Below are 15,486 nucleotides of genomic sequence, written 5' to 3'. Positions count from 1 at the left end.
ACAGCGTCCAGGCGGGTTTTGAATGTCTCCAGAGTGGGAGACTCCACAACCTCTCTGGGAAGCCTGTGCCGGTGCTCTGCTACCCTCAAAGTAAAGAAGTTCCTCCTCATGTTAAGATGGAACTTCCTATGTTCAAGTTTATGCCCATTACCCCTCGTCCTATCACGGGGCACCACTGAAAAAAGACTGCTCTCATCCCCCTGGCATCCTCCCTTTAAGTATTTGTAGGCATTAATAAGATCCCCCCTCAATCTTCTTTTCTCTAGACAAAAAGAGACCCAAGTCCCTCAGCCTTTCCTCCCCTAATCATCTTCGTTGCCCTTTGCTGGACCCTCTCCAGCAGTTCCCTGTCCTTCTTGAACTGGGGAGCCCAGAACTGGATGCAGTACTCCAAATGCGGCCTCACCAGGGCAGAGTAGAGGGGGAGGATGACCTCCCTCGACCTGCTGGCCGCACTCTTCGTGATGCACCCCAGGATGCCATTGGCCTTCTTGGCTGCCAGGGCACATTGCTGGCTCATGGTCATCCTGTTGTCCACCAGTACTCCCAGGTCCCTCTCCACATACACTCTATCCCTTCATCCAGATCATTGATGAATATGTTGAACAAAACTGGGCCCAGTACTGACCCCTGAGGGACACCACTTGTTACTAACCTCCAACTAGACTCTGCGCCACTAACCACAACCCTCTGAGCTCTATCTGTGAGCCAGTTCTCAATCCACCTCACCGTCCATTCATCTAAGCCACACTTCCTAAGCTTTCCTGTGAGGATGATGTGGGAGACAGTGTCGAAAGCCTTGCCAAAGTCAAGGTAGACAACATCCACTGCCCTCCCCTCATCCACCCATCTAGTTACTTTGTCATAGAAGGCTATCAGATTAGTCAGACATGACTTCCCCTTGGTGAATCCATGTTGACTACTTCTGATAATCTTCTTTTCATCCAGGTGCTTTGAGATGACTCCCAGAACAAGCTGCTCCATCATCTTCCCAGGGATGGAGGTGAGGCTGACCGGCCTGTAGTTTCCCGGGTCATCCTTCCTGCCCTTTTTGAAGACTGGAGTGACATTGGCTATCCTCCAGTCCTCAGGCACCTCACCTGTCCTCCAGGACCTTTCAAAGATAATGGAGAGAGGCCCAGCAATGACTTCCCCCAGCTCCCTCAGCACCCGAGGGTGCATCCCATCAGGCCCCATGGATTTATGTATATCCAATTTATCTAACTGATCTTTAACGTGTTCCTTGTTAACCAAGGGATAGTCTTGTTTCCCCCAGACTTTCTCTGTTACCTGCAAAGTCTGGGTCTCACAAGGACTGGCCCGAACAGTGAAGACAGAAGCAAAGAAGGCATTTAGCAACTCCGCCTTCTCTGCATCATCTGTCACCACAGCACCTGTCTCATTCAACAACGGGCCCACATTTTCCCTAGTTTTCCTTTTGTCTCCTATATACTTAAAGAAACCCTTCCTGTTGGCCTTGACATCCCTCGCCAGGTTCAATTCCAAGGCTGCCTTGGCTTTCCTTGTTTCCTCCCTGCATACCCTGACAGCATTCTTGTATTCCTCCCAAGCAGTCAGCCCCTTCTTCCACCTATTGTAAACTCCCTTCTTCCACCTGAGCCTTTTCAGAAGGTCCCTGCTCAGCCATGCAGGTCTCCTTCTTCCCTTGCCTAATTTCTTTCTCTTTGGGATCCACTGATCCTGAGCTTGGAGGAGGTGACACTTAAATAGCAGCTAGCTCTCTTGAGCCCCCTTACCCTCTAGAGCCCTCTCCCATGGGATTTGTCCAAGCAATTCCTTGAAACGACCAAAGTTAGCCCTCCTGAAGTTTAGGGTTTCAACTCTACTTGTCATTTTGTCTATACTACACTTAATCCTGAACTCTATCTTCTCATGATCGCTGCAGCCCAGTCTGCCCCCAACCTTTACATCCTCCACCAGTCCCAATTATGCAATTTAGAGATGTTTCAAGTCTAAATTATGCAATTTAGAAAAGTTTCAACTCTCTTTCAAACAAGAGATGGAAGGAGGAACTTGAATGTGAGAAGCCATGGACCTACTACTGAGATGTGCAACGAGGAAAAAGGCTTCAGTTCATGCCTTTTCCTCTGTAATCATAGCATCATAGAGTGGTTTGGGTTGGTAGGGACCTTTAAAAATCACCTACTCCACCCCCATGCCTTGGGCAGAGACGTCTTTCACTAGACCAGGTTGCTCAAAGCTCCATCCAACCTGGCTTTGAACACTTCCAGGGCTGGGGTATCCACAACTTCTCTGGGCAACCTGTTCCGGTGTCTCACCACCTCCAACATAAAAAAAATTTCTTCCTTATTTACTCCTTGTCAGAATCTGACCAGTGTTGTCTTCTGCTCATGTATGTTGGCCTAAATCACCCCACCCTCCCCTTTTTTCATCATCTGTGTTTTGCACTATGGTGCCTTCCTAGATTCTTCCTTACCTTTAACTGGCTCTGCATTTCCTTTACTGGACAGATACAGTAAAAACCGCCTCTTTAAACCTGAAAAGCAATTTAACAAAAAGAAGAAATAGCCAAGGAGGTGACTTTGCTTAATCTTGTAGTCTCTTTTGTCCATCTACCCTCCCCTAATCCCTGTAATCCCTGGGGTCTATAGAATTCCGTATAGAGAAATAACAGTATCTACTTTCCTGCCTCTTTTTGAACTGACCTACAGTGGTCTCTTTTGGCTACTTCCATTGGAGATAAACTATAGAAATGGCCAAATACAGAAATGGCCCTTAGCTCAGGGACCAGGTCTCCGGGTTGCTCAGTGGCTGCCATGAGCCCTGAGCACTGTTCCCATTTGTTCTCATGCTCAACCAAGAAACATTCAGGAATCTTTTTTCTAGTAGTGGCATCACTTCATACCGATTGAGTTGGGAGTACTCAGAGTACCTTAGGGTCCACCCCCCACAGATGTTTCCCCCTGCAAGTGTGGCTCTGAATCCCTCTGTAGCAGAATAGGAAATTGAATCTACATCTCCTGTTTCTTTGGAAAGTGGGATCACCACCACGCTGATGGCAAGAAAGAAGTGGACGCTACCTTCTATAACCCAATTATCTTTTAACTGCTACTATCTTCTGCAAGAATCTGTTGCTTTTCAAAGATGTCTTGCAGTCTCCCAAAGGAAGACGTGCCTTCTGGAGCCCACTTAAGCCGAGACGTGAGCTCCACCAAGTTCTGCAGAAGTTTGAGCTTCCACCTTTTCACACATAGCTCTCTGGGGAAAGAGGGGGAGGGGGAAGTCTAATCTCGTGGAAACTTCAGCTGGCAGCCCTCAACAGCACTTTCGGTAACGCAGTTCTGCACTTGCAACAGCCCCTTCCGTGGGGATTCACCCAGGTCCCCGCAGAGCAACGCTGTCGCTCCTCTCCGGCCGCTGGGACAGCGCGGCTGCTCCCCGCGGCGCTGCTCCCACCTAGCGGCGGAGCTCGGCGGGTCCCCCGGGCTCGGCGGCAAATTCCCCTGCCGCTACCGCACCCGCTCGCCCCACACCCGGTAAAGGCCAGGGATGGGAAATTCCCTCTCCAGACTTTTCAGCCCAACTGCGTGCCTTTCAAACCGTGTCTTACCGTTGCACACGATAAAGGCCGGGTTCCCTCTGCCTCCAGATCAAAAAACAAACAAACAAAAAAAACCCCACACACACAGAAAAAAACCCAAACAAACAAACAAAAAAAACCACCAGAAAAGCTCTGAAATATGAAATTCCAGGTAAGGTTAAAACATTTCCTACTTGAAAGCAGCATTCTCACCTTCATCCACATGTGGTGGAATCCAGGAGGAATTCTGAACCGGATTCCCAAAAGACGGAGCAGACATCAGGAGACTGTGCGAGTTGGTGACAGAAACTCAAAACAGACCACCTAGATCAGATCCTACTGGTGTAATTTCACTATGGTTTTGGGTTAACGATACCTCAAAAAAAGGGGAAAAAAAAAAAAAACCAAACAAAACACCACCAAATTTTGTGTCCCTCAAGACTTTTTCAGTAGCACCAGAGCAACATACAAAGCCAATGTATAATCTGGAAGGTCAGGTTTAAAAGAAACCCAAATATTCGAAATGCAATGCAAAGATCATTTATAGTCTTAAGAAAATACATATAATGCATCTGTACTCTCAAGGTAAATCTTGAATCAAGAATCTTATTTAAAAAAAATAAGCATTTGATACCATTATAAGTAGTCCTCTGCAGCATTAATCAAGGGAGGGGGATCAGTTTTTCAAGTAGTCTGAGAAGGCACGGACTGTACTTTAAAGATGTGTTGTATTTAACAGGAAACTAAACCAGAGGTCACAGGCTGGTAGCACACCGGCAGACTTCAAATTTCACTGTATGCCAGTAAATCTGAATAGCTAAAGATTGCACTGAGCACAGAAACGCACAGGAGCAACCATATGTTAACATATATCTGAAGCAGATTTCTACGATTTCACCAAAAGCTATTTTTACCACTTGCGATTCTTCCTCTGTGTTCTGACACGTTCAGCATTTACCTACTTATTATTTAGCTCGATTAAGCTAGGTAACATTTCCTTACCTAAATGTATTTTATGAACTGCTACCCTGCTCTTAGAAAACTATAGTGTCAAGAAAGCAAGTGATGCAGTTATGGTAAAAATAGCAATTGGGATAAAATTTAGAGAAAATATTTGCACTTCAAAAAGTAAAAAAAAAAATCTCTTCTGGTACAATGAGAACAGCTCTAATGAGCTAGGGATGAAAATACAAAATGTCAGAAAACATCATCTAACAAAAACCCCTTGGGAAATTTAATTGAAGTTACCATATTTAAATATCAAAGAATGAAAATGCATAATAAATCTTACTACACCGGGGATGCAAGTAATAGACAACATTCTTGGTACTATTCTCAAAAATGATCTTTAACTGCAGTTGTACAGCAGAAAATATTAAACTCAAAGAACTTTTCAGCTTTTACACTCTGCTATTTTGGTATTAGTAAAGCAATGGCAATTACACAGCTGTCTACTGAATGGAGTCTTTTGAACCAGAAACACAATGAGTATCCAATTTCAATTCTGACAGGAAATCAAAATGAGTAAAATAATAATCTTTTGGAACCCTTTATTGGGGTTTTTTTTGGTTTGTTTTTTTTTCTGATACTGTTTGTCTCTACTCTCTATTACAGTAGTCAACGAACTCCACAGAATTTCATTGGGAAGTTCCAGCAAGAAACAAACATAGCAGGTCAGAAATTAGAAAGAAATATTTTCTTCATGGAAGACCAAACAAGGGGTCTTGAAATTACATCAAGATAAAGGGGATGGCCTTTCCAGATGGCAGTTCAACTACAGTCTGTAGGCCAAACTGCACTAATCACAGGGGACAACATACGGACACACACAATTGTTGTGGAGATAAGGACAAGGGTAACTTGCAAGACGAGTTATCACAAATAAAACACTATCTTCTGCCCTCTCCCCTTTTTTTTTTTTTTTTAAAGTGTAATTTTTGAAGTGGACTGAAATGTCTGACAGTGGCTTTTTATCTATCCATGATTTAGGTGCAGAGATTCAAATTAACTACAAATTACATTTTTACATGCAGCACAAATAAGTCATGTAAAAATACACATTTTATTATGTACATTTAGAGGTTAAAGTTAATTTAAATTGATACAGTTTTTCCTTCTTCAGTTCCATCTTTTGCCTCATGACATTCTGCTGCTGCTTCCAAATACTTTTCTTCAGTGACCTGCAGAAACATACCAATTTTGTTACATTTTTTAGAATTATTTTGTTATCCTTGATCCTGGAAATCCTCCCCTCATACTGTCACTGTAACAAGAAAGGACAGCCTACAAAGACAATTATTGTCTCCAAAATTAAACAACCTGAGTGACAACCATCTTGAAACTAATTTCATAGAAAAGTATCATGGGTTAGGCTCTGAACACATCCTTGGCTAACAAGTTTCAGTAGACATAGAGCTGTTTTTTTTCTCTCTCTTCACACAAATAAGTAAAATATTTGATCTGAAGGCTCCAAAATATCTGCTGTTTAATTCTTATGAAGGTTTTCTACGTTTAAGCATGCCTTGATGGTGAGTCTCTGGTTACGATATTTTATAGTTTCATTTATCTTAAAAACTTGCTTTTTGCATTTATTCAAGTCATTGTAAAGCCTCTCTTGGATAACTACATTTCAGCTTTGAAACACTGGTTGTTTAACAGAAGAATGCTTACAAGGAACTCTTATTTTCCATGTAGTTTTTAAACAGGCAAAAAATACTCAAACTAGTGCATTTATGCAGCTTACTGAAATAGCATTCCCTTTTATCTCCAGTAACTTCCACCTAAGTTCACCCAGTGGTATCAGTTTTTATCCCTTCATTTACTTGTAAGAAACATGGTCATATGCATTCTCTCAAACCTGCAGCAGAAAACTTGTTACTGCCTAAAAAACAGGTAAGTGTTTTTCCAGTTATTCCAGTTTTTTTATTTCCAGTGTACGTTATTCCAATTTTTAGTTTTCTTATTTCATGTTCATAATTAAACCAGGAAAAAATAATTTTAAATTTTACACACATGTGATACCAACATTAGTTCTAGAGATGAATTTGAAAAATACTGATATAGTTTAAAGTGATAATTGACAGCAGCTTAAGAGATTTCACGTGCATCTGATTTTTCTTCACCTGTGAACATTTCTTGAAGGTATGTTTTTGAAGATATTACCCATCCCTAATCATTCAAATTCTACTCTATTACAGCATATCTTTATATGTGGTAAGCCGTACTTCACTGCTAATTAGACTTACCAGCCTCTTCGATCTTTCCAGCAGTTTGTGCCACACGGTGTGGTGAGCCTGTATTAAATGTCATTAAATAATATTACTGGAGGACAAAAAAACCCTTCTCATAGAATAGATTCTGACAAGCATATAGAAACGATGGGACAAAACCATAACAATCCCTAATTCAGCCATTACAGGTTATGATTTCAGTGTCCAATTTGCCCATATTCCTTTGGGGGACTTGAATAAATGTCTGCTGATCATATCCATTCATTGTGTGGAATCGTTGAGGCAGCAGTGGGCAAAAAACGGGAATTAAAATCTTATGATGAGGAAGGGCACACAGAGATGAGGAGAGAAACCCAGCGCCCACTTGTCCCTTGAAAACTTCTCCACTGAGACAATAGCACACGTGCTAGACCACAGGTCAAAAATCACATAAGCCAACGGAAATGGGAAGAAAGACTCCTGCCTCTTCCCACAGTTCTGCAAAGCCTTCATTTAAGACTCATTGGTGCTAGGACTTTTTTTGTTATTGTCATTAAGTTTTAGTTTGGTGTCATAAAAGATTTACTGAAAAATAACATCAAGGGTCCTCTCATGCAAACTTTTCTAGTTCTGATTTCACATCCACAATAGTTCCAGGAAAACAAACCCCACTATCCAACATAGTCATGATCACTGGCTTTCCCTTTCTGCTGTTCTCACCTTGGAATTAACATTTGGCTACCAGCAGAGCATATAATAAAGATCGGAAAGTAAGCCAAATGCCCTAACTTAAAGAAGGAAAACCTTTACAAAATGGATTAGTTACCTTCAAATGGATTGGCAGGGACACACCCTGGAACCTCCTTATCAATTCAGATTGATTAGTCTGAAGATTATGGGCTGCCGTTATCTCATACTGGAAACAGAAACTTGTCCTTGGAATATGAGGGCCTTCAGTAACATCTACAAAGTCACCAAACCTGATGGGAGCAGATAAAAAACCCTGTAACAAATACACTTGGAGAGAAGTACAAGCCTATTTGTTTTTATTTTTGATTAGACAATTCCTATCTACAGAACAGATGTAAGAAAATCCACACAAATCCCAAACCAAACCTAAACAAATCCCCAGTTCAGCACTTCTAGGTTTCCTAAAGCAAAAGTAAAGGTCACACAACTTCCTAAAATGAATTATGAAATTTAAACCTCAAGTCTAAAATGAAGATTCTAGGTTTAACAAATCTTTGAAGCCATGTTGGTCTTAAAAGTGGGATAAATCTATCATTCACCAGAAAAAGATTTGTCTCCAAGATCACACATTTTCCACAGTACAGTGTTTACAACCTGCACAGCTATTTCCCTTTCAGGTCTTGGAAAACTGCAACTCCATTTAAAAAAGCGAGAGACAAAAAGACATACAGCAAAAGAACATTCAGAACAAACCTCTCCCAGAAAACAATACCTAAGCCCATTTTCCCTCTTACTGAGCAAATTAGAGAATGGGAAGAAGGAAGAACAACAGACACACCATCCTTCTAAAATTTCAAGAACCATCAATGCAAAGATGTCTGTTCCTTTAGGGAGATGTGAACTCCAAAATCAAATGCAGAACAATTTAGACATCTAGAAAACTGAATACCCTACACTAGCCTAAGCTAGTCACAAATTCTTTTGCATGCCTGAGATACAATACAAGCTTCCTGCCTCCAGCCTAAGAACTTCACATCTTACACTGTATCCCAGGAGCCAGCTCCATTCTTATCTCCACCACTACAAGGCAGTAGCTTCCCAGTTAGGAAAATCTTTACAACTTCGGAAGAAAAATCCACTATACAATGCTAACTCTTGTTTTCAAAGAAGTATTTGGTTTGTATTTTATTTAACCTGCCAAGCTCTAGAGATTTATTTAGATTTTATGTAAAAATATTTAAAGCAGTAAGACTTCTCTGGCACCACCCTTTAAGATAAGAAATAGAAATGTAGTGATACCCACCAAGTGTTAAGTACCACAAAGCAATGGTTGTATAAAGAAAGCCACCCAAACAACAACTTAAGACAGAGTACAGACAGCGATGAATACGAGCGATTTCTAAATTGAAAACCATCACAACTTACTCTTTTCAATTGCAGAGAGTACTTGCCATATAATCAAATCTTTCAGCGAATCATTACAGAATGAGAATTCAGTTGCTCACCTATGTAACGTTACAATTCCTTCCACATTCTGTGAAGCTTTTCGTTCTATCATCTCCATTTTGTATCTGAACAAGACAAAAAAAACTTAAAAAATCCTTACCTTTAACACCTAGTTCTTACAAGAATACTTAAGAGATAGATTAAGTATCGTTCTTAAAAATAATGCTTGTATTTATGTGAGCTTTAAAACAGGTTTAAATTCTTAATTTTATATGACAACACGTATTGGCATGTCTCATAAAGCATGTCATACAGAGCTGCTAGTCTAACCTCAATTCCTAGAAAAATTACGGAGAAAATTATACTGAGTACTATTGAAAGGTATCTAAAGAATAATGCAATCATCAGCCACAGGCCACATGGGTTCATAAAGAGAAAGTCCTGTTTAACTAATTTGATATCCTTCTATGATAAAGTCACCCGCCTAGTGGATGAATGGAAGGCAGTGGATGTAGTTTTTGTGGATTTTAGTAAGGCTTTCAATACTATCCCTCACAGCATCCTTCCGGACAAGTTGGGGGGACTGTGGGATGAGCGGGTTCACGGTGCGCTGGGTGAAGAACTGACTGAAAGGCACAGCTCAAAGGGTTGTAGTGAATTGGGCTACATCTGGCTGGCAACCGGTCACCAGCGGTGCTCCTCAGGGTTCAATTCTGGGGCGAGTTCTGTTCAGATCAATGATCTGGATGCAGGAGTTGAATGCACCATTAGCAAGTTTGCTGCCGATACCAACTGTTGCTGTTGATTCATCTGAGGGACAGAAAGCCTTGCAGTGGGATCAAGATAGATTGGAGCATTGCGATATGATTCATGGGATGAAATTTAACAAGTCAAAATGCCAGATTCTGCACCTGGGAGGGAATAACACCAGGCACAAGTATAAATTGGGAGAGGAGTGGCTGGAGAGCAGCCCTGCAGAAAGGGATCTGGGGGTGCTGGTCGACAGCAGGCTCAGTACGAGACAGCAGTGTGTGCCAACAGCCAAGAGGGAAAACTGCACTCTGAGGTATATCAAACACAGCATCACCAGTCGGTCAAAAGAGGCGATTATCCTGCTGTATTCAGCGTTGGTGCAGCCTCACCTCGAGTACCGTGTGCAGTTCTGGGCCCCACAATTTACAAAGGACATGAAGGTCCTTGAAAGCGTCCAGAGAAAGGCAATAAAGCTGGTGAAAGGGCTGGAAGGAATGTCTCATGAGGAGTGGCTGAGGACTTTGGGCTTGTCTAGTTCAGAGAAAAGGAGGCTGAGGGGCAACCTCATTGCTCTCTGCAGCTTCCTGAGGAGGGGAAGTGGACAGGGAGGTGCTGATCTCTTCTCCCTGCCATCCAGTGATAGGACACGTGGGAATGGCTCAAAGATGCATCAGGAAAGGTTTAGACTGGACATGAGGAAGCATTTCTTTACCAAAAGGGTGGTCAGACACTGGTACAGGTTTCCCAGAGAGGTGGTCGATGCCCCAAGCCTGTCAGTGTTTAAGAGGCATTTTGACAACGCCCTTAACAACATGCTGTAACTTTGGGTCAGCTGGGTTCATTAGTCAGCTGGACTAGATGGTCATTGTAGGTCCCCTCCAACTGAAATGACTATTTCATTCATGACTATTCTAGTCTGTTCTATATAGATATCCTATGCATATGTTACAGGAGGGCCATGCTCTCTCAGCAGACAGATAAAATGAACCTGCTACTTCAAATAAAAATAAGAGTTTTTCAAGTCACATGTAAGACTAGAAGACACTGTCAGATCACCTAAACTGATTTTATGCTATGTGTGGTCCTCAACAGCTGGTCATCTGCAAGACAGCAAAGTGTTCTCTGCTCTTTCTACACACACACAAATATACATAAAATATCTAAAGCTATTGTCAAAAGTCAGCTCCCACCTGCTGTCAAAACTTGCCAGCCAATACAGCAAAGAGATGCTAGTCTGTATGTCACATTAATATCATCTTCATTATTAAGCTAAAAACTAGCTATTTTTGCAGCTTTTGCTTTAACATAATTTTATTTTGGTTCACAAAATTATAAATTATTTATCATTCCCACCCACCTCCCTCCAACTGCCAAAAAGCTGTGGACCAGAAAGTTTTTTTCCCCAAAACATTGTTTAACTGCTTTTTCTGCGAAGACAACTGAAGTGTTTCGAACAAGCCTTCTTTTATAGCACAGGCCAGAGTATTTTACCCATTTTTCCCTGCAGAGCTCAAAAACTGCATTTCATCAAATCTCCATTTGAAGATACCAAGATATAAAAATACACACTTCTTTGAATATGACAGCCTTTCAGTGAAGGTTGAGAGTAACTAGCACGCCAAGTCTAACCGCCAGAGCTTCAATTTAAAAGCAGTGAAATCTTGAAGCTCACTATTAAACTAAGAAGTCTATAGTCTTTCCATTCGTCACAAAACGACATCCAGCAAAGGTGCCTGGTGGTGTCCTCTGGAGAGGACATTAAAAATGGAGCAAGGTAGTGTAACAAAGAGAACAGAGGCACGTTCATTCAGAGTAGTGGGAGAAATACTTTCTTACTTCACCTGCCACATCTTATTTTAGATTTACAAAAACAACCAGAGATTTAAATTAATTTCTAATTGCCTTTCTAAAAGAAAGGCAAATTCAGACACTTACCTGTTATGTTGAAATATTTCACGTGCTACTTTCGCTTCAACATGCAGTGTTTCAAACGGCAGGTCTTTATGTATTAGCTTTCCGGCATCCCTTGTAAGAGAACGGAAGCTGTCCTAAAAAACAGTTCATACATACAAAACTGTCACCACTGTTTCACAGCTGTACGGAATACCCAAAGTATAGAAAACACTAAATATTAGTCAAACAATACAGATCACCTATTATAAATCCTAAATATAAGAATATTGCTGTAGGATTGTAACACAATTTATCTGCAACAGATTGCTACAGATCGAATGGACTGATTCAATGCCCAGTGAAATCAGTAAGCATTTTTCCATCAAAACCTATACATATTAATTGGAGTTGCACTTCTCCGGTTTTCCCAACATGATATATACACATACAGTCTTGCTACTGTTAAAATATTCATCTCTGTACCCTGTTTCCCAGAGTCGTGATTCCATTTATAAATGACCTCTAGTCTGATGGAATAAAAAAAAAATACTGAATAATTAATAGGTAGACATTGATCACTTTGGTCCAGAATCCAAAGCTCTCCATACTCAGAACTGTTGATAAATAAGAAATTTTTATTAGGAGAAATTACATCTAGAAGATCACTTAGAAAACATTTCAAACTAAGTTACTTCAACTACAAGATCATATTGAAGAAAAATTCCGCATAGTACTAACGTTGTTTTGTGAGTCATACACACCTCTGCTAATATTTGGGCATGAGAACAAGAACTGGGACCAGACAAGTAAAACACTCCTGATCACACCAGTTATTAAACAGTTATGAGACTTTAAGGTTTTAGATTATTAGATTTACCAAAGAGCATGAACCATAAGCAAGCCATTAAGGAAAGCTTCAGCTGAATGTGCTCATGGTTCTTTTACAACAATAAACTGATTATGGTGTAAACCACTAGGTGAAAATACACATATTACACACATTTCTATCTCCAGAGAGCTCTACTCACACAAAGGCTACAGGGCTATGTTTGCAGCTACACTAACCAGGCAAGAGTGGCTGAGTAGGAGCACATCTGTACAGTAACAAAGATGGCACTGAGGTCCCAGCCCCCATGCCAACTATTTTGGGAACTGTATTTCAGACTACAGCCACTCTAGCCGCATACACTTAAAACCTGTAAGTATTTGGAACACTGCTCTAGGTTTAATTTCATCTGAAAGGAACCCAGTTTGTGCACTCTTGAGTTCAGTCTGCCATGAAAGCCAGTATACGATAAATGCAGAAATTAGTTTCCAAAGAGTACTCCTGAGCTAAAATAAAATACTAGTGTAGATATACCCTATGAAAAGAAAAAAACTCACTGCCCTGTCTCCCCTATTAGAAAAGAACCACTGCACAAGGACGCAAGCTTCAAAACTTTTTGAGGAAGAAATTATTGTGCTTACGTTTGTTGGTTTCCAGTCATTCAGTCTATTGTCCAAAATTACATCATAACAGAAAGCTCCAGAGATCACTGCAATTCAAATTCCAAAGAGAAAAATATTCATGTTTGTAACACGTTACATATTTCATTGCCATAATACACACTTATAAATATAACAAAGTAAGAAAACCAAAATTATCACAAGAAATCCATCATAAAATATAAATTTTCAGCTGTGATTATACAGTCAAATAGCAGATTAAACCTGCATCAGGTCACAGATAAGCAAAAGTTGTTACTAACCCTGTTGGTACTTCAATAATCTTCCAACTTGATGCGTTACTAAAAATTATGATGTATACAAGTGCTCACAAGGTTATGCAGTTATTAGGACAAATTTCACAGAAACACATCACATCTTCTGAATACCTTACTCATGGAACTTCACAATAAAGAGGTTATGTCCTCAGGTTACTAACTTAGCCTATGAAATCCTAAGTGGTCTGAAACCCAGTTGCCACAGGCCAATTTTCTGCACTCGGATAACAATATTGTTTTCAGTGCAATTGCATTAAACCCTTCTACAACAGCATGTAATACACAAATCAATGCTAAATACCTTCAATCATTGGAAAAGGAGCCTCTGATCTTTTTGGTAACATTATTAGACAGTCACGTAAGAAGCAGCAAAAGACAAGACAATCAGTATTAAAACACGTATCACCTGGCACTTCTGGAGCTTTGATCAGACTCACTGAGTACTCATCTTTGAATGCCCGCTTTAAGACACATGCCATGATCATTGCACAGGAACGCCAATAGGCCTATAAAGAGAATTTCAAAACACAGAGTTATTGCCTAGAAACTGACAACCCATACCAGATGAACACCAGCTATTTATTCCAGAAGAGCACCAACATTTAACTGAATTAGGCACAAACCTAGCTGTCAACCCAATCATTACTTTCTTTAGTATTTAAACTTCTATTTGGAGATGATTCTCCATATAGCATCAATCAAAAAAAAAATCAAAACTGCGCTTAAAATGCAAGCCAGATGTTCCCCTGGAGATACTTAAATCTGAAATCATAGAATAATACAACAATATAGGTTGAAAGGGATGCCAGCACATCACCTAGTCCACACCCTGGTCCCACTAACAATAACCATGATGCGCCAACCAACTATTAAAAACATCTTAAGTTTCACAACAACTAAGTTCAAGAAAGCAGACAAACACGGAACTGAAAGAGGCATTCAGAATCAAGCAGTCATAACCAGGCTTACCTGCAATGGGCTAAGATACAGACTTACCTTGTTGACTTCCTCTGGATCTTCATCTTTGAAAGTAAGGAACTGGATTTCACATGATTTGGTCAAGGGTCTATACATATCCCAGACTTCACCATCCACAAGAGCTAGAACGGATTTGCTGCAATGCCATTCACTTAAGTCTAAAGAAAATGAGAAAAGTATTACACAGTTATTAACCATACTCCTCAGTCAGCAGTTTAGATCCCTGCATTTGTAACAACAAACTGCAAGTTTCACTTGTGTAAATTACTTGGAAGAATAGGCTGTTTATGGAGCCTCCAAAAATTAACTCAGTTTCTACTGATGTGTTTTAGTACGAATGTATTTTAAGCATACCAACTACAAATACTCTGAATCCTTGTCTGTTACACTGCTCATTAAAACGGCAATAATATTAATAAATATTTCAAATTTGAACAACAAGTACTGCAACTGGCAGTGCAATTTTCATCACCAGTGGCACAACATTAGTTTAACAGTCCGTTCACTTACGCATGGCACAATTGTAGGGAGTGGACAATGCTTTGTTCATTACAAACACACTGCCAGGGTGAGACTTCCCAGTGTATTTTACTTCGATTTTCTCAATTCGTGGATACAGAGATAACTGTCTCTCTTTCTCTTTGGTGAAGAGCTCATTACGCATCTGAATCACTTCTTCTGACGTCAGTCGAGAAACAGTCTGCGTGGAGATGAACCCTGGTAAAAGGAATGATGGAAAACAAGCACTAAGGAGGTTTTAAAGCCTCTTTATAAGACGCTCCCTTCTACAGAAAGGAAGACGTGCCCCTGCAATGCTAACGCCGGTGCCTGTCTCAATGTGCATAAGGGCGACCACTGCAGCAGCTCTCGTCGCCCATCCAACGTCAGTCGAGAAACAGTCTGCGTGGAGATGAACCCTGGTAAAAGGAATGATGGAAAACAAGCACTAAGGAGGTTTTAAAGCCTCTTTATAAGACGCTCCCTTCTACAGAAAGGAAGACGTGCCCCTGCAATGCTAACGCCGGTGCCTGTCTCAATGTGCATAAGGGCGACCACTGCAGCAGCTCTCGTCGCCCATCCACTCTCGCTCCCTGCGGCGCCCGCGTGTAGTCACGACAGAAAACTCGGAGCCAACGAAAGCTTCACGACATCCTCTGCCTGCAAAGGCCCTTCTCTCACACAGGGCCCCTGC

The 15,486-nt window shown here is 40.9% G+C and overlaps 1 protein-coding gene across 1 annotated transcript in view; it reads right to left on the bottom strand.

The window, feature by feature from the left end:
* Nucleotides 1-5,621: 5,621 nt before the first annotated feature.
* The window catches only part of MRPL39 (mitochondrial ribosomal protein L39), a 10,537-nt gene continuing 672 nt past the window's right edge, over nt 5,622-15,486 (bottom strand). The window contains exons 2-10 of the mRNA XM_009894934.1: nt 14,805-15,011; nt 14,313-14,452; nt 13,723-13,822; nt 13,021-13,088; nt 11,596-11,708; nt 8,967-9,032; nt 7,598-7,751; nt 6,808-6,855; nt 5,622-5,742 (exon numbers count right to left, since the gene is read on the bottom strand). Coding sequence (XP_009893236.1) covers nt 5,656-5,742; nt 6,808-6,855; nt 7,598-7,751; nt 8,967-9,032; nt 11,596-11,708; nt 13,021-13,088; nt 13,723-13,822; nt 14,313-14,452; nt 14,805-15,011 — 983 coding nt within the window. The 3' untranslated portion in view covers nt 5,622-5,655. The remainder of the gene's footprint in view (nt 5,743-6,807; nt 6,856-7,597; nt 7,752-8,966; nt 9,033-11,595; nt 11,709-13,020; nt 13,089-13,722; nt 13,823-14,312; nt 14,453-14,804; nt 15,012-15,486) is intronic.

The sequence above is a fragment of the Charadrius vociferus genome, unplaced genomic scaffold, assembly GCF_000708025.1.
Source record: "Charadrius vociferus isolate BGI_N301 unplaced genomic scaffold, ASM70802v2 scaffold201, whole genome shotgun sequence".
In the NCBI taxonomy this organism is placed as follows: Eukaryota; Metazoa; Chordata; class Aves; order Charadriiformes; family Charadriidae; genus Charadrius; species Charadrius vociferus.
Note: the sequence above shows the minus strand (reverse complement) of the source record. Positions and strands in the feature narration are given on the sequence as shown.